At 52.6% G+C, this 18,305-nt stretch overlaps 2 protein-coding genes across 6 annotated transcripts; both read left to right on the top strand.

The window, feature by feature from the left end:
• Positions 1-104: 104 nt before the first annotated feature.
• SPATA33 (spermatogenesis associated 33) lies at positions 105-8,575 on the top strand. Its single transcript, XM_043436680.1, has 3 exons — positions 105-207; positions 458-625; positions 8,355-8,575. Exons 1-3 carry the CDS (start codon positions 171-173, stop codon positions 8,558-8,560), a joined length of 411 nt encoding a protein of 136 aa, XP_043292615.1. The 5' UTR covers positions 105-170; the 3' UTR covers positions 8,561-8,575.
• A 2,498-nt stretch (positions 8,576-11,073) lies between these two features.
• On the top strand, positions 11,074-18,305 carry CDK10 (cyclin dependent kinase 10). 5 transcript variants are annotated; one of them, XM_043435562.1, is made up of 13 exons: positions 11,074-11,206; positions 13,305-13,377; positions 14,054-14,125; positions 14,764-14,866; positions 15,004-15,085; positions 15,197-15,264; positions 15,683-15,735; positions 15,901-15,970; positions 16,531-16,590; positions 16,936-17,059; positions 17,131-17,270; positions 17,443-17,495; positions 17,685-18,305. In XM_043435562.1, the coding sequence occupies exons 1-13, from the start codon at positions 11,126-11,128 to the stop codon at positions 17,789-17,791; spliced, it is 1,086 nt and encodes a 361-aa protein (XP_043291497.1). In that variant the 5' UTR covers positions 11,074-11,125; the 3' UTR covers positions 17,792-18,305. The 5 variants fall into 5 exon arrangements, with proteins under 5 accessions (XP_043291497.1, XP_043291496.1, XP_043291499.1 ...); XM_043435561.1 differs by having other exon boundaries at positions 14,700-14,866; positions 15,035-15,085; XM_043435563.1 differs by lacking the exon at positions 11,074-11,206 and adding an exon at positions 11,225-11,620 and having other exon boundaries at positions 14,700-14,866; positions 15,035-15,085.

Below are 18,305 nucleotides of genomic sequence, written 5' to 3'. Positions count from 1 at the left end.
GGCACTCTCGCGAGAGGACTGGCTGGTCCCGCGGGCGGTGGTGTTGCCGTGGTGACCGCGCGGGCTTAGTTGGCGCCTGTCGGGCGTCTGTGAGTCAGTGAGCAGGGCGCCCACTGTGGTGCAGGGGCTGGGACTGACGCTGTTGGGGGCCTGGGGCGGTGGGCTCACCTATGGGCCTTTCCAAAAGCAAACGCAAACTAGGGAAAGGTAAAGGGACGGTGGCCCGCAGTCTTCCGGCGCGGCCCCGCCCCCGTAAATCTTCCGGCGCCGAGTCCTCTCTGAGGACGGTGCCTCAGGGACCTTTTCATCCGGGGAAGTATCCACATGTAGGGAAATGGAGTGCCCCAAGTCTTTCAAGCTATTTTATTTCATTCTGACCAGAGCAGGCCACTGAAGGATGGGGTCCATTGCGCAGACTCAGTAAAATATGTCCAGTTAATTGCAAATGTATTTTCAGATGAGGAGTCGAAGACCCGGCGCAGTTACATAGTCCCAAAGGCTGAGGAAAGGCGGGTGGACAGACCTTCACAAGAGTCCAAGAAGCCTCCAGACACCAAGCTTGCGGAGAGCTTCCGTGAGGAGAAAGGGGCAGCTAAGCGGCAGTGGCCTTCATCTGAATGGGGAGGTAGGACACTCCGGAACCAGACGTGTATTTGAGGATGGGGCACACAGGAGCCTGCGGTGGGGTGCTAGTAGCAGGGGGCGTGCCCTGATGATGGAGGAGGTTTGGGGACCTTTATCTAGGAGGTAAATATGAGAGTTCTCGGTGAAAAATGTAATAAGTTTACATTTAAGTTAAAGGTAATTGGTTTTAAGTCCCCAAGTGGTAGCTGCATAACACACATCAAGGAGGGCCAAGCCATGTGCAGACCCAAAGCAACCTGCACCCCTCCGGAGGGCACACCTTTGGCCCCACTGCCACTCCCTCTTCATTCCACAGACTGGAGCCTGAGAAGCTACCTTGGCGCGCGGTTGGTGGGGAGGTGTGGGCCCGCGGCAGAGTAGGAAGTAGTGGGGCTGTGGCAGGGGGAATTGCTGTCTGACAGGATGTGGGTGCAAAGAGAGGAGCCAGGGTGGTGGGCTTTGGTGACCATGAGAATAGACGGCCGGTGCATCAGACAAGGACAGGAGGAGAGAGAAGCTGGGCATGGAGCTTCACACTGAGGTCCCTTTGGGGTCATCAAAGGCAGGAAACTGTTTGAGAGGAGCACGCTGGCCATGGGAGCGAGGCCTGGACTTCAAGTTCCAATTCATAAGCTCTTATTTAAGGCAGGAAGGGCCAGAGTCCTAGGGGAGGTTTGGAAAATTGCTGCCAGTCTGTCAGGAAGCTTTTGGCCACCAGTCACAGAGGAGCTTTACTCCTGAGGGGCTCAGTGTCTTCCAAGTAAGGGAGAGGTCAGAGGCCGGGCCCTGGGCGTGGCAGCATCTAGGATTGTGTGTTCACACTTGGCCACCCTCAGTGTCCATGGTCCACAGAGGGCTGGACGGTTTCAGTGGCATGCACACAGACTATGTCTCGTTTGTGAGAGGTGTTACCTTGCTTTGTATTAGCAGGGGAACTGTCCCTCAGAGGCCTCAGTGCCCAGCTCTCCAGGACAGGCTGGACCTGTGCCTGCAAGCAAAGGTGTGGCCATGTGTGTCACCCCTCACTTTCGGGGCAGAATGAGGATGGACTTCCCAGAAAGCAGGTGAAGAGTGCTGTCACATGGAACATGCCCCTGGCACATGCTGTCCTGGGAAGTGCGCCCCAGAGCAGATATGAGTGAAAGAAGCCAGGCACAGGTCCTGCTCTGCTTACAAGAAAAGTCCGGGAAAGCCGACTCCATATGGAAGGAGCCTGGGCCAAGGGTGGGGACAAGGGCTCTTCGGAGAATGATGGAAATAGACTTAAAAACTCAGTCAATGGGTGCCCAACTTTGAAAGTTTACTAAATTCCGTTGAATTGTATGCTTTACACAGGTAAGTTTCATGGTTTTTAAATTATACTGAATCAAGTTGTTAGGAAAGGAGAACTTGTTGGCAGTGTTGAATGCTGCAGAGAGGTGGAGTAAACCCAGGGAACACTAGTGAATGAGACCAGCTGCTGGACTTGGTGGCCTTAGTGGGAACCAGGAGTGAGGACAGATACCTGGTTTGCCAGGAGGACCACCTCGAGAAGGGCAGGGGCACCTTCTCATTCACATTCTTTTTTTTTTAAATAACAGTTTTTATTTATTCAATCATTTGGCTGCTCTGGGTCTTAGTTGTGGCATGTGAGATTTTTAGTTGTAGTATATGGGATCTAGTTCCCTGACCAGGGATGGAACCTGGGCCTCTGCCTTGGGAGCGCAGAGTCTTAGCCACTGGACCACTAGTGAAGTCCCAACATTGGAGTTTTAAAGCTGAGGAATTTCCCTACTATATTTGAAAAAAATGAAAGTTAACCTAATACCATAAAACCTTTAGAGAAATGAGTTCAACAAATAAAAAATTCTGTGTATTATACAATTAATAAAAGTGGGCTTTATTACTGTTGAATGATTGTTGGGCTAGGGTCAGGGGAGGTGTGCTGACTGGAACAAGGCCCGTGGGAGCTCTGTGGGATGCTGGAAAGTTCTGCATCTTGTTTGGATGTGGGAAACTGCAGCTGATCACTTAAGAACTATGCATTGTGTCTGGTGTGAAGTATGCCGCAGAAAACATGGAATGGAATACACATGAGTCCTCGTCTCTTGGAGCTGCACCCCGAATATTCTGAGTGTAAATGGATGTGCTGAATTGCCAGGAGTGCATGTGTTTTCACAGGTGCTGCTTCCCTCCCTCCCCGCAGGTTCTGTGATGTGATCTCAACGCTTCTCCCACCTGGGGGTCTCCATCCCCTCTCTAAACCTCTGCGGGTCTGACATTGTCTTGTAACCAGTAGAGCGGCTGAAGTGACTTCCAGGCGGTGGGTAGTGAAGGGTGGCAGGGTCTGGCAGGCTCACCGGGGTGCTGGCTGTGCTGCGCCGGCCACTGGTGAGGCCATGGGGAAGCAGCAGTCGCATAGCCCGTCCCACCTGGGTGCTGGACATGTAAGTGACAAGCCTACAGCGACTGCAGCTGAGCTGCCGCATAGCACCTAGCAGCCTGGTGAGTGGGTGTCCGCCGTGGTCAGCCCAGTCGAGCCTTCAGATGGCATTTGACTGTAGCCCCTCAGAAACCACAGTGATAACTGTCCAGCTGAGCCTTTGCTGAATTCCTGACCCATAAAATGGTGAGAAAGTGGTTATTTCCAGCTGCTGAGGTCAAGCTGAGTTGCTACCCAGCAGTGTAGTAAGCAGAACACAGGTAAGTAAGTGCTGCAGTGGAGACCAAGTGTGACCAGGGTCTGCAGTTGCGGCAGCTGGTGATGCAGATATATTGTACTGTGCTTGCTTCTTGCTGCTTCTGTCCATACTTCAGATTTTGCATTAAAAACCCACAAACATACATTATAGAGACTAAGGCACCACAAGTTGGCAGTCAGCCAGTTCCAAAATGCTGCAAAATCTTCTGGGGGAAAAAAAAACAACCAACTTTTCTACAAATAAATGACTTGAAGAAAAGGAGTTGTCTATAGGTCTGATCAGCTGGCCATCACAAACACCATGGGGTGGGGACTTGCTTGGCGATCCAGTGGTTTAAGAGTCCACACTTCACTGCACGCGGAGTGGGTTTGATCCCTTCTCAGGGAACTGAGATGCCACATACCCAGGGGAAAAAAGCAAATCCTATGGGCTTGGTTTAAACCACAGACCTCATTTCTCATCATACTGGAGTCTGGGGAGACCCCCTATCTGGCTGTGTTCCTATGAGGATCCCAGACAACTGTCTGATGGCTGTGTCCTCACTCGGCTAGAGGAAGAAGGTTGTGGTCCCCTCTTCCTCCTAATTCCTTCCTGAGGGCTCCACCTTCATGACCTCATCTAACCCTAATTCCCAAAGGCCCCACTTCCAAATACCATCACATCAAGAATCAGGCCTTCAACATATCATTTGGGGGGAGGGGGACACTGACTTTCAGTCCACAGCAGTTACTAGGAGAGTTGAGAGACCTATGAACAAAAAGTAGTGTTTGGATCTGGGCTAAGTTATTCTTGAGATAATCAAACTGGGTATTAGATGATAATAAAAAGTCAATAATATCCTTAGATGTGACAGTGCCATTGTGGTTATGCTAAAAAAAAAAAAAAAAATCCTCATCTGATAGAAATGCTGTATTATCAATTATTTTAAAAATGTGAAAAACCAGTTTCCAAAGATTTACATGCTGCATGATTTTATTTATGTAACATTCTCCAATGATAAAATGATAATGATGGGGACAGACTAGGGACTGCCAGGGGTTGGGGTTGGGGGCGGTGGGCATGACTGAAGTGTGGCAGGAAGACAGGCCTTGTCTGTGTCTGGATCTGGTAGCGGTTACTGGTGAGCACATGGCTCAGAACACTCACTGCACGGCAGTCGGCCCTGTTCTACTGTCGTCTGCCTGAGGTGAGTCACCCGAGGTGCTGCCGCTGAGGGCAGTTGATAAGGGTGCAGGGAGCTCTCTGGGCTACTCTTGCAGCTTTCTGTAAATTGATAATGTCAAAATATTTTAAAAGACATCAGAAGTTACAATAATTAAAATAACATGGCTCTCATATAAGAAGAGCAGGTCAGTGAAATGGGAAACACGGACAAGAGTGACTGTGTTCGTTTTATCGATGCCACTATGTCTATATATAATCAGTATGATAAAGCTGGCACCAAAATCAGGTGGGAAAAGGAAGGCTTGTATGATAAACTGTGCTAGGAAGATTTCCTTAACATTTTAAGAGAAAATGTAAGGTGGACTGTAACCTCCTGCTGTATGCTCTGATAAATTCCAGATGGGTTGAGTGAATATAAAAAGTGATTACCTGTACATCAACTCTACTTAAAATTTTTAAAAAGGTAGATTTTAAAATTTTAAAATTTTAAAAAAGGTAAACTGATATAGGCAACTCAAAGGGGAAAGGAGAAGAACAACTAGTACCATCTTCCAGATGACAGTGTGCAGTCATCTAAAAAAAAATTTCCTTGCTGGAAAAAAAAATAAGGTGACTAAAAAAAATAAGATGTACATTTTATTCTGATTCCTCAATTGGGAACATCTTTCTAAACCTCAGAGCAAAGACATTACAGACAATATTGAAGGATTTGACTACATTAAAAAGTAAAACCTCTCCCCAGCCCTTTATAAACAAATGTAGAACAAATAATGGTAAGCTCAAAAAATATTTACAACAGAAACAAGAGGTCAAAGAATAACACATGATAGGTCCAGAGCCCAGACGTGTTGTGAGTGGAAATCAGACTGAAGGCATCTGGTGATGTCGGAGGTGGGGTTCAGAGGCCCCAGATCACAGTTCTATGAACAAGGCTGTAGGAGCCTCTGCCCTTATGTGTGGTCATCCCTGTGACCATGGGGGATGGGGGAGGCTTCCGGGATCGGGTTAATAACCTCTGGTATTGACTTAACCCAAATGGAGCTTTTCTGGAGCATGCCTGAGCTCATCAGAGAAGCCTTTGAAAAAGGTGAAAGCATCAGAGAGGTGGCTGTGAAGCAGGCAGCTCCCGTGGTTTGAGAGTTGCCAGCCAGCAGGGAGACAGTGCTTTGTGCTTGGCCCACAAACAAATGAATTCTGCCTAAAACCTGAGTGGCTGTGGAAGGTCTCCAGGTTCAGATGAGGACACGACTAGGCTGACAGCTGAACCACAGGCTGGACTCCTGACCCAGTGGAGGCCGTGGTGGTGTGTGCTATTCTACGTTGGCCACTAAAATGTAACTTGCAGGGTAACTGAAAAATAGTCAGGTTGTGTGCATTAAGAACTGTAAAAAGATTCGTGTTTCTAAATGAAGAAGCTTTAAAACTCTGAGGAAGACGCAAGGAGTCTTGTTTTGGGTTAGAAACCTCAGCAGCGTAATGGTGTTAATTCTCTCTTATTCTAGCAAGTCATTGTGACATAAGCAAAAGAGCACAGAACCAAATGACCCCAAAGTTCATGAGAAAGAGTAACAGTGTAGGGGTGGCAGGGGGCATCTGGAAAAGTGGATAGAACAGATAGAACCCTCTGAGGTGTGAACGTGTCCCACAGTGATGAACTCACAGTGATGAACACAGTGTCCATTGTGCTCCAGTGGGGCCCCAAGAGGTGCTGTGGTAAAGATGGTGGTGGTGGGGGAGATAGGTAATCTCACTAGACAACTGAGAAAACAAGTATAAAATAAGTATGAAAAAGAAACGAGTTAATGTCTTTACAAGTTTGGAGCCAGGGGGTGCCTCTCCCAGTCTGACAAACTCTACAAGCCATTAAGGAACAGATGGATGAATCTGTTGCAGAAGGAAGCTATAATAAACAGCCAGGAGCTATCTGTAATATATTTAATAAATCAGTAACGGCGAGTTTCCCAAATATAAAAAAAGCTCACACACCAAAAAAAGGTAAAAGTAGAAAATGCAGAATGACATTCATTCACAGGAAGATAGAGGGCAGGCCCATGATCAAGTGAAGAGATGCCCAGCCTCCCTGCGTGGGCTGGAGGGGAAGCTCAGGGCAGCTGGCTGGTGACCAGTGGGGGCGGAGTCAGCACTTCCACTGTCACTGTAGCCTTGGAAAAGGTTTAGAAAAACGAAAGAAGCAGGAGCATGTGGAGAAATGTCCCTGGTGATAATCTCTTAGTGAAAATACAAATTAATATAACCTTTACGGAAAGCAATTTGACAATATTTGCCAACCTTTTCCTAGTAACTTACCTGACAGGTAAACCTCCAAAAGTTTGTAAGTACATAAATGCAGGAATGTTCATTGCAGCATAGTTTAAACAGGGAAATTGGAACTAAGCTAAGTTATATTCATCAAAGGGAGCTGTTATAGCATGATGGTCCTCACAGTGAACTCCAGGCTTGCCTGTGCTCAGCCGGGGAGGGTGTGGTCACTGCAAGACTCAGTGTGTGGTTCCAGCAGCAAGTGTGTGTGAAGTGTCTGCAAGAAGCAGCATTTCATATGTAGCTTTTAACCAGCGTGGATTATTTTTAAGTGAAATGTTTTTTAAGTAAATATTTTTAAGTAGTCTTAATATACAACATAGCTCAGTTGGTAAAGAATCTGCCTGCAGTGCAAGGCAAATTCAATTCCTGGGTTGGGAAGATACCCTGGAAAAGCAAAAATACCCACTCCAGTATTCTTGCCTGGAGAATCTCATGGACAGAGGAGCCTGGCGGGCTACAGTCCAAGGCATTGCAAGAGTTGGACATGACTTAGCAACTAAACCACAATATTGTAAAAAAGCTTGTGTAAATCAATATGAAGAAATGATTTTAATTTTAATTCAAAATACGATGAAATGCACATTGACTTGTGATAAAAAGAAGAAAGGATACTCTTGAGCCGAGTGCAGGTGTGGGCCCCTAGGCTGTGGTTAGAACCATGGAAGCCGTGCGTGTGGCACTGGATGTCAGGGCAGTAGCATCTTCCTTGGCTGCCAGCCCTGGGCAGGTGACAGCGCTGCTCTGTGCCTCAGTTCCTCTTGTAAAACGTAGGTGTTAAAAGGACCCACCTGGGTCACTACTCCAGGGCTCAGAGCAATGTCCGGCACAGAATGGACTGCTGCTGCTCCTCTGGGTGGCTGAGTTCCTGAGGTGTTAAGTGAGGAACAAGCAGGTGACGATGTCTTCTAATTCTGTTCAGGACACATGTGTGCACACGGGACACAAAGACCTCTTTGTAGGGCTGAACAGAGGCCCAAGTGGAGGAGCCCTGAACTGGTGACCTCCAGGAAGAAGCCAGGAGGTGAACGGTGGAAGCAGTGAGGAGCTTCTGCATTTAAGCTTGTAGCATTTGGTAGTGGTTCACATGTCCTGTGCATTCCTGGAGATTGTAAGGAGCTTGAGGAAATGCTGTGGCCCCCAGCTCTATAGCACCCCCACTGATGTTGTTCTGTACGGAGAGCTTCCACTCCATTTAGAATCCTGTGGGAACTGTGTCTGAACACTCACCGGTGGGGCAGACCCTGCCTCTTCCAGGTATCTCTCCCGCATCCATCTCTGGGCTGCCCCATAGCTCAGGCTCTCCACAGGATGGTGGGGGTGCCTCTCCTGTTCTCCTCATGGAGGGGATGCCTCCAGGATTCACCACCTGCGTGTCTGAGTTGTTGCTTGGTTTAAACTTTGGAATGTTCACCTAGGGTTCTGACTGCTTTCAACCTCGCTCATTTCTTTTCCTGAGCCACAAACCTAATTGTTTTGCTGTGGCCCTAACACAGACATCGTCTGTTTTAGTTTATTTTTTCCCCCACAGACTTATGAAATGCTTGGATGTTTTCTTCCTTCTAGAGAAACCTGATGTAAATCCAGAAAAGAAGAGGTTTGCCATCCCACAGATCATCATCACCACACCCTCAAAAGAGACTGTGATCAGCTATGGCTCCACGGGCATGCAGGAGCAGAGAACCATTCGGGAACGGGCTGAGCAGGGCCCCTACTCCCGACACAGAAACCCCAGCACAGTAGACGCCTATAGCATACAGACCACAGAATAAACAGGCACCCCAGCAGCCGTGGTCCCTCCCTGTGCAGTGTCTTGGTGGTGATGGCAGAAGGGCCACCCCATCCTGTGGAGATCTGCGGGTGCCCCTTCAGTCAGCAAGGGTCCCCCAGCTCTTCGAGACTGGCAGGCAGCTTGGCAGAGAGCAAGAGCGACTCTGGCTCCGAGGGTGAATGTGGGGTGATCATGAGATTAGCCCTGCTGGAACTGGCTGCCTGAACATCTCGATGGAGAGGTAGCAGGCAGCATCTCTTGCAGTTCTGAAGTGCACGCTTCCTGTTCAGGACCAAAGGGGCATGGCACAAGCACCCAGCAGTGGGAGTGAAGGAGGTGTAGCCACCCCTGAACCAAAGGTGGGACTCTGAGGTGTCAGGACCCAGAACAGAGAAGGGCTCTTAGATTGAGTACCACGTGATGTGGAGAATGTGGACGCAGCCCCAGCACTTGGAACGCTGGCTCTGTCAGAGCCACCCCGGGGTGAAGGTGAGTTGAGCTGACAACTTCCCCTCTTTCTGGCTGTGTTTGAGGGCTTTCGGTGGGGAGGGGCCATTTGGGGACTCACAGCCTCAGATGTCCCATCCTCATCAGCAGCCCTCAGGTCAGAGCTCACACTTCTCCGGGTTGGCTGGAGAGTGTCCTGCCCTGTCTAAGCTCACATGTTTAGTCTGGAGACAGTGTGTGTCAGCTTTCTTCATTCCTGGAATGATCAGCAGGCTGCATACAGGGGGTCTCTGTCTTTGTTGAGGAGGATCATATCTTTTTAGTAGTAAATAGTACAAGTGACTTCCAGTCAATGAGTTTTGATATAAGCAGTAAAACAGACATCTCATATTGACACTGTTTACTAACACATTGTCAATATACTTGTTTGTATTTATTTACGTTTATTTGTGCAGTCTGACTGCCACTACTAAATATACAGAAAGGTCAAGCCCATACGAAGGTGGATTGGATCACAGAGGGTCAGCATACTTCTCCATAAAATTTCTAGTAGCTGTTGCATTTCTATCATTTGACCTAGAAATTGCCCTCCTACCCCTGCCCTAAGCATCTCAAGCAAATAATCCAAAAACTTGTTTAGTTGTGTCTGACTCTTTTGTGACCCCAAGAACTGTAGCCCATCAAGTTCTTCTGTGCATGGGATTTCCCAGGCAAGAATACTGGGGTGGGTTGCCATCTCCTTCTCCAGGGATCTTCCCAACCCAGGAATCGAACCTGCATCCCTGCATTGGCACATCCACTGAGCCACCTGGGAAGCCTCTAAAGCTATGTTTACTCTGGCATTAATTCTAATCTCATTATTAGCTATAAATTTAGCTTATTAGAATTAAAAAACAACCAGAACGAAGTGAATGTGGTAACTAGTTTAAATCATTTTGACTCATTATTTCCTTTCATAATTATCAAATGTCCTTCACTTACATTAGTAGTATTTTAGCATTTACAGTGTAGTTCCTCCTGAGCATACCGTGTACATGACTTACCTGTTTACTGCTTCCTTCCAGTGAGAATGTAAGGTGCCCTAGGGCAGACTAGGACATGGGCAAGCACGTAGTGGGTGCTCAGCAAGGCTGTGTTAGGGGACCCATTGGTCCCCAAGTCCGTCCGTCGCCGCGTCCTGTCAGTTCTTTCCACATCTCTCAGACGCTCCCTCTACTCAATCCCCCTGGCTCTGCCAAGCCTCTCCCTTCGTGGCTCCGGGTTGGTACTCTAGTGCTCCAAGGGAGAGCTCTAAAGCACAGCTCCCACTGCCGGAGGACACCATAGATTCCCGCCCCCTCCAGCCCCCTCCCCCCCCGCACCCCCGGGACCCATTGCAACCCCCTAGACCTCCTCCTCCTCCTCCGGTGGCCATTACCCAGCGCGCCGGCGCAGTCCCGTGCCTCTGTGTGTGTGTGTGTGTGTGTGTGTGTGTGTGTGTGTGTCTGTGTGTGTGTGTGTGTGCGTGTGTGTGTCGCTCAGTCGTGTCCGACTCTTTGCGACCCCATGGACTGCATAGATTGTAGCCTGTGGCCATTGTGTGTGTGTGTGTGTGTGTGTGTCGCTCAGTCGTGTCCGACTCTTTGCGACCCCATGGACTGCATAGATTGTAGCCTGTGGCCATTACCCAGCGCGCCGGCGCAGTCCCGTGCGTGTGTATGTGTGTGTGTGTGTGTGTGTGTGTGTGTGGCTCAGTAGTGTCCAACTCTTTGCGACCCCATGGACTGCTTAGATTGTAGCCTGTCAAGCTCCTCTGTCCATAGAATTCTCCAGGCAAGAATACTGGAGCGGGTTGCCATATCCTTCTCCAGGGGATCTTCCCAACCCAGGGACCAAACCAGGGTCTCCTGCATGGCAGGCAGATTCTTTACGGTCTGAGCCACCGTACTTGAAACTAAAATAAAGCTAGAATCTTGGTAGTCTGAGCGCTTCGTAGAAACTGAGGTTCTCTGGGATCTAGGGGAGATTTCCTTGGTAACTGTTGCTAAGGAGGGGACGCCCGGAAGTAGACAGTGCGCCTGCGCCCAGGAACCCTAGTCTGCGCCTGCGCAGATGGGAAGCTCGAGGGGCTGCTTTCGGCATGGGGGAACCAGAGCCGGAGCAAATCCGTCTGAAGTGTGTCCGTAAGGAAGGCTTCTTCACGGTGCCTCCGGAGCACAGGGTACGAAGAGGGCCTGCTTTGGTAGCTCTGTCCTCGCTAGCGGCAGGGCGGGGCTGAAACGTACTAGGGCCCTCAGCGTCGCGCTAAAGCGCCAGGTTTCCGGCAGCAGCGGGAACGGCAACCCCAGCGGTCCTCGGGGGTCGCGACCGCGCCAGGGACTGGCCGGCTCTCAGGTCGCTGGCCTCCTCGTCAAGGCGCGCTGCAGAGCGGGCGTTTCTTAGTTTTGCGTCCGGGACGGGCGCCTCGTGTCAGGGGAGAATAGTCGTGGGAAGTGTTTGAGGCGTGTCTCCTACCAGCCTGTGGGTGCACTGGGCGGGGCCCCGTCTGTGACCCGGCAGCTCCGCCTGCGCCTTGCTCCGCGCGGGGCCTCTCCGTCTCACTGTCACGTAGTCCTTTCGAGGACCCTTCGTAGAGGTGAGAAGGGTGTAGCTTCGAGTGGTTTTACTAAGGTAGACGGCTCGTGCAGGGGCAGGTGTGATCTCTGGTGGCGGGTTGTTTTGACTACTTGCTGGTGCTGTGCGAGGCCGCGTCCGTGTCCAGTAAGAACGGTAACAGACTGAGTGAGCGCAGGAGCCAGCCTTGAGCCGTCCCCCCGGCGTTGTCCACTGAAACGCAGCAACTGCTCTCAGTTAAGGCATACCCAGAGGAGGACAGTGCAAAGTGCGCAATAGGAAGTGCCGCAAAACCCAAGTGTCAGGGGATCTTGCAGAGAAAGAAATGTTTTCGGCTGGGGCTCAGGAAGCAGTTTTGAGAAGGAGCAGCATTTCTGCTGGGCGGGTATGTGTGACTGGGTTTTGGATGCAGAGATGAGGAGGCAGGTGGGGCTTGCTAGACCTAGGGAGCAGCAGGAGCAAAATCCCGCGAAATGCAGTGTGTACGGGAAGCACCAGGGGTTCCGCAGAGAGAGAGAGGGAAAGAGGGAAGCAATTAGGTTGGGATGGGATGAGGGAAGGGGTTCATTCGGGGCCAGGTGACCCTGACTTGGTTTCCCAAGATGGAGGGCAAGGTAAATAGAGGCAGAGAGAGAGTCCAGAGAGGGGCAGTTTAGAACCTGAAACTTGACACATGTGCGACCCACAGGGAAGTGCTACAGATGAAGGTGTATTAGGGTACAGGCTCTGCTAGAACTTGGAGACCCCAAAGTACAGTGCTTTAAGGACAGGACTTTTATTTCTGGTGCCCCTAACATCACACAGGTGTGCCAGGCACTCAGGTTGTCTGTTTTTGCTCCACCAAATCCCAGCCTGCCTCAGGAGGCAGAAGGAGTGAAGGGCAACCAGCTTTCTTTGATCACGAAGTTGTGCTTGTCCCTCTGTGCACATCGCACTGGCCAGAATTTAGTCACATGGTTACACCTAGCTGCAAGGGAGGCTGGGAACTCAGGCCACCATCTGAGTTGCCATGTTCTCCCAGCATTGTTTCATAACACAGAGGAAGAAGTAACGTATGGATGTTGGAGACAGTGTCTGCCACTGTGTTTGGTATATGCTTTGTGAAGGTCTTCAAGCTTTTTCATGTCCAGAGCTTTGTTTATTTATTTATTTATGGTCACACTGCTCAGCCTGTGGGATTTCAGATCCCTGATCTGGGATCAACTCTCACCCTCGGCATTGAGAGTGCAGAGTTCTAACCACCGGACCACCAGGGAATTGCCTAGAGCATAGTTTAGACCATTGCTGCTCAAGTGGACTTTCTGTGATGATGGAAATGTTCTGTCTTCTGAATTGTCCACTGTGGTCACTATGAACTGCTTGGGGCCATTGAGCACTTCACATGGTTCATGCAGCTGAAGAAATGAACTTTTAGTTTCATTTTAGTCAATTTTAACCAAATGTGGCTAGTAGTTACTCTTTTTAGGCAGCACACATCTGGACCATGGGATTGAAAGGGAGTGGTTGGACTGACTTTGATTTCACTTTCAAAGTGTCTGGCCAGTATCATCACCCCATTTTCTCAACTGCAAACCCAAGTGTGTGGTCACCCCTTTGTTTGGTGCCCAGGACAGGTGCTGGCTCTTTGGAACAGCTTAAGTGTCAGTATCCATCTCTGGTTCCCTTAGCTGCCAGATCCCTTCACTGCCAGCACCTCTCTCTTTCAGCTGGGACGGTGCCGGAGCGTGAAGGAGTTTGAGAAGCTGAATCGCATTGGGGAAGGCACCTACGGCATTGTATGTGAGTGGCTAAAGTGGCAGGCCTGGGACCCAGGGACTGTCCTGGCAGCAACTGTATCAGGGCTGGAAGGAGAGTGCTGGTGACCTTTAATCCTTGGTATAAAAAAACAAATAAAAAAAAAAAAAACAAAAACAAAAAAAAAAAAACAAATCCTTGGTATAATTGCTGTCGATTTCATACCATGACTCAGTGAATGGAAGCATCAGGTTGTTCATGTGTCCCTGTGAGTGGAGGGCACTATCACACCATCAAGTGTAGCACCGTGGACAGTGGCCAGAGGTGCAGCCAAAGCCACTGGGACGTCGGTGTGCATCACCGTGCCACAGGTGTGGAAGCTGCACAAATCCCCACAGTGCTCTGGGGAGCAGCTTCAAAAAGATAAGGCTGCTTTTGTCACGACAAGGACATTATTTGCTGTTAGAACACAGAAACCACAGAACACAAAGCAGTGGTCTGCACTCCAGCTCTAAGAAGGAAATGTTCAGGGAGACTCTTCTAGCCCAGGGCCTGCTATCTGCTCAAACCAGGGGACACCCCAGGGAGCACCTGTCTCCCAGCCTTGGACTATTGCTTGCACAGGGTACCAGCAGTCAAGGAAGAAGAGCAAGGGTGCCCCCAGGTGGCAGGAGGGCAGGGGGTGGGCCTGGATCCTACTGTGGAGGCACTTCCCTTCCAGATCGGGCCCGGGATACCCACACGGATGAGATTGTCGCCCTGAAGAAAGTGCGGATGGACAAGGAGAAGGATGGTGAGCTGGGAGGGGCCGCTGCACGACTTGCACTCAAGTGGGAGGGGATAGGAAGATGCAAGTTGCCTGAGCTCCCTGAGTGGTGCATGCATGATGGTCAAAGGAGGCTGGTCTCTAGGGGGCTAGAGTCTGGCCCTGCCGGTCTCCCCTGGACTTCTCCAGCTCACCATCCCTCCTCCCTAGCCTCAGCTCCCCTGAGCCGTGTGCAGTTCATCCCCTTCATCTGTCCTCTCCCTCCTGCTGGCTGACTCTGCCTCCTCGTCTGTCTCAGCTCAGCGTCACCCTCCCCAGGGCTTTCCCACTGAAGACTGGGCAGGTAGCCCCTGTGTGCTGCTCACACCCCTGCTGACCGCCCCTTGGCGGCCTGTGCGGGCAGGGCTGTGCTGTGCTCACTGGGGGCTGGCTGCCATACACAGTGGTCAGTACAGAGAGCTGCTTGTGTTTGATGGAGGAGGAGAGGGTTAAAGGTGCTGGTTTGGATAGCCTTGCCTCTCCTTGAGGTAGCAGGCAGAGTTCTGCTGGGTAGGGCTCGGAGTCACTGAGGCAGCTGGCTGTCAGGGGTCCCTGTCTGCAGGGGTGGGGTCACTGAGCTTGGTCCAGCTGCAGAAGTGGGGTCACCAAGGCCAGCCTGGTTGCAGGGGTCCCCATCAGCAGTCTTCGAGAGATCACACTGCTGCTTCGCCTCCGCCACCCCAACATTGTGGAGCTGAAGGAGGTGGTTGTGGGGAACCACCTGGAGAGGTGAGCTGTCTGCTTGCTGCCCCCACGTTAGGCCCTGCCCAGCCCCCTCCCTGCTTCCCTTCTTGCTGCCCAGGAGGGTCCCTTGGCTCACCTGGGAGGAGGTGGGAGGTGGCTTGCGTTTCTCCCTCTTACTTTAGCATCTTCCTGGTGATGGGTTACTGTGAGCAGGACCTGGCCAGCCTTCTGGAGAACATGCCAACACCCTTCTCTGAGGCCCAGGTTGGAGGCAGGGGCTGGGGTGGCCGGGGGTGGGGGGGGACTGTGGTGGGGGGCTTCCCAATCCCTTGTTAGGCACATTGTGCCAAAAGCAGGCCTCCTGGCCTTCTGCAGGTCAAGTGCATCGTGCTGCAGGTGCTCCGGGGCCTCCAGTACCTGCACCGGAACTTCATCATCCACAGGTGGGTGGGGCTTGTGGCATGTGGGCGGGGTGACCGCCAGACTGACTCAGCACCAACCTGCAGGGGAGTAAAGCAGCCTCAAGGCAGTGGAGTTCCAGTAACTGGTCCCGGGGGAGGGCGGGACCGGATAGTACCTGTTTTCCCCTCTGCCAGGCAGATGGCCCGGGAGGGACCTGTACTCCAGGGAGGCTCGTGCGGCCCTGGGGGGATCAGGGGCAGGACTCCACCTCTCTGGAAGTCACTGAGCGCTCTCTGCTGTTTCCAGCTACCGAATGGCCTTGCATTACCTGTGCTCCTCCTAAAAAGTGCAAACAGGATGAGATGTGTGGGGAAGCGTTCTGAGTGTTGCTGCAGCGGTGACAGCCTCGTTCCTGCACGTGGGTTTCTGGGAACCACTGGTGTTCTCTTTCTGTCATAGGGATCTGAAGGTCTCTAACTTGCTTATGACGGATAAGGGCTGCGTAAAGACAGGTGGGTGCAGGTGCTGCCTCTATGATGGGGTCCGTGAGCGCCCCTGCACTGGGGTGGCAGGCTGGTCTCCGGAAGCTCCCTGCACACTACACACTGGCTCGAGGTGGCAGTGGTCAGCCTTCCCTGGGTGACACTCTCCCTCCCATCCCTCTGCCTCCATCTCAGCGGATTTTGGTTTGGCTCGGGCCTATGGCATCCCAGTGAAACCAATGACTCCCAAGGTGGTCACACTCTGGTAAGTCCCTGGAGACCAGGGGAAGTTTGGGCAGGTGTGGGTGGGTCATGCTGAAGTGGCCAGAGCATCTTGGAGGTCTTTCAGCTGCCAAGAAAGAGCAGTGCTGTCACGGGCAGGGACCTGCCCATCCAGATGGGGTGCTGTTCTGTCCTGAGGCAGCCCCGCCCCCAGCTGGCTCTGAGTTGCTCAGAGGGGAGGTGGCTTCACCACTGGAGCATGGGGACAGCGCAGGTTTCTGCAGTTCTCACTTGACATTTTGAAGCAAAACAGGGTGTGGTTCAGGGCAGGCTGCGTTCTGCTGTGTGTCACTCGGCCCGACTCATGTAGAAAGGCCAGCCTAGGACACTGCAGCACTCAGGGGTCATCCAGTGATAGCAGTATGTTTGTCGAGCTTTCATGGAAGAGACAGCCTTAGCTGGGGTTTATGCTCCCTCATCCCAGGCCGTCTCTGGCTCTCAGGCAGGGTGGTGGCCGGTGGGTGCCCTTTGGAGGCCAGGCTGGAGAGGAACTGCCAGGAGGAGAGGAACTGCCAGATGCAAAGCAGGGGCTTCTGTTCGCAGGTACCGAGCCCCTGAACTGTTGCTGGGAACCACCACGCAGACCACCAGCATCGACATGTGGTGAGGTGGATGCTGCTCCCAGTCCTCTCAGATGGTGGGGTGGTCTTGTGGGACCTGGGGGTGGGGTGCGGGTAGCTGTGGGGCTGGGGTCTCATCAGCTCCCAGGAAGATGGGCCTATGCCTGGGGTCCTGAGAGGCAGAGGGAGACAGCCCCATCACTGCGGACCTGCCCTCGTGGCCATAAGAGGCATGCTGAGACCAGGTCACGTGGCTCAGCTGGAGACCCCATTCATCATCCCATTATGACCACCTCCCAGCTCTGCCCCCAGCCTCCGTCCCCAGCAGCTGGGGGACTGGTCCAGGCGGAGCCAAGGAGCTGAGAGGAGACCCCACACTCCTCTGCAGGGCGGTGGGCTGCATCCTGGCTGAGCTGCTGGCCCATAAGCCCCTTCTCCCTGGCACTTCCGAGATCCACCAGGTGGACCTGATTGTGCAGCTGCTGGGGACCCCCAGTGAGAACATCTGGCCGGTGAGTGCCAGCCCCGCCCTCCTCCCTCCTGCCCCTGCTGGCCACCGGCCTTTACTGGCCCCTCCCCACAGGGCTTCTCTCAGCTGCCGCTGGCCAGCCAGTACAGCCTGCGGAAGCAGCCCTACAACAACCTGAAGCATAAGTTCCCATGGCTCTCGGAGGCTGGCCTGCGCCTGATGAACCTCCTCTTCATGTACGACCCTAAGAAAAGGTGCTGAGAGGGCCCAACACGTGCATGAGTCAGGCCGGCCTTGGCGGGGTTCTGTCGGTTTACCCAACTTTCTGTTGTGAGGAAGGGAACCGGGGGGGCTCTGTGGGGCAGCTGTGTGGGAGACGAGCCTGGCTGGGCCTAAGCCCCATAAACAGTGAGGTCTCCTCTCCAGGGCGACAGCCGGCGACTGCCTGGAGAGCTCCTACTTCAAGGAGAAGCCCCTGCGTGAGTCTTCCCTGCTGGCACTGCCGGGGGTCTCTATGTGTAGGGTGGGGGTTAAGGCAGGTGGGTGGTGGGGCCCAGGCGGGTAGGGGCTGTTTTGGGCCACATAGGGAGGCTCAGGAGGTGAGCAGAGGGTGGTGTGGGGCCCCTCCTTCACTCAGGGCTGATGCAGTCCGTTCCCCCCACCCCCAGCCTGCGAGCCGGAGCTCATGCCCACCTTCCCCCACCACCGTAACAAGCGTGCCGCCCCAGCCACGTCCTTAGGCACTGAGAGCCAGAGCCGGCGCTGCAGACCCTGACGGGTGGAGGCACTCCAGCTGAGCACGTCGCTTCCTGTGCCCCGGCCCACCTCTGCCCTGGGACAGCAGAGTGTGGACCTTGTGGGTGATGCCAGTGGTACACTCTGAGGACCCAGCCACCCAGAGGCCGGCCCACAGGGCTGTGACGCCACATCGTGGCTGGACTGGGTCCCACCTGTGGCCAGGCCTCAGACCCTCGGTTCCCAGGAGGAAATCTGGCTGAGCCCGTCTCAGCGGGTGTTGCTGGCTTGGGTCAAGCAGCCCTCAGACCTTGTATGGTCACTTCTGTCCCCAGTTGATCCCCAGGATCTGCCTGGAATGGAGAGGCCACGGCAACCCCCCCGTGGTGGGGCTGGCAGACTTGGAGAGGGGAGGAGGGATGGAGATGTGGATTGAGTCTGAGCTGCTCTGAGACCCCTAGAGTGAGAGCCTTAGGCTGTGCCCTGTGTCCACTCCCCCACTCTGAGGCCCATGGGGAATGGGGGTGGTCCGAGAGATAAATGCTTTCCTCAGA

This window comes from Cervus canadensis, chromosome 18 (genome assembly GCF_019320065.1).
Source record: "Cervus canadensis isolate Bull #8, Minnesota chromosome 18, ASM1932006v1, whole genome shotgun sequence".
Classification (NCBI taxonomy): domain Eukaryota; kingdom Metazoa; phylum Chordata; class Mammalia; order Artiodactyla; family Cervidae; genus Cervus; species Cervus canadensis.
This window is presented reverse-complemented; position numbering and strand designations above follow the sequence as displayed.

Coding starts and splice junctions, on each gene's coding strand:
- CDK10 (XM_043435561.1), top strand. CDS start 11,126: ATGGGGGAACCAGAGCCGGAGCAAATCCGTCTGAAGTGTGTCCGTAAG. Junction 15,086..15,196: donor CACCCTTCTCTGAGGCCCAG/GTTGGAGGCAGG, acceptor GGCCTTCTGCAG/GTCAAGTGCATCGTGCTGCA. Junction 17,060..17,130: donor CCAGTGAGAACATCTGGCCG/GTGAGTGCCAGC, acceptor CCCTCCCCACAG/GGCTTCTCTCAGCTGCCGCT.
- SPATA33 (XM_043436680.1), top strand. CDS start 171: ATGGGCCTTTCCAAAAGCAAACGCAAACTAGGGAAAG. Junction 208..457: donor CAAACGCAAACTAGGGAAAG/GTAAAGGGACGG, acceptor ATGTATTTTCAG/ATGAGGAGTCGAAGACCCGG. Junction 626..8,354: donor GCCTTCATCTGAATGGGGAG/GTAGGACACTCC, acceptor TCTTCCTTCTAG/AGAAACCTGATGTAAATCCA.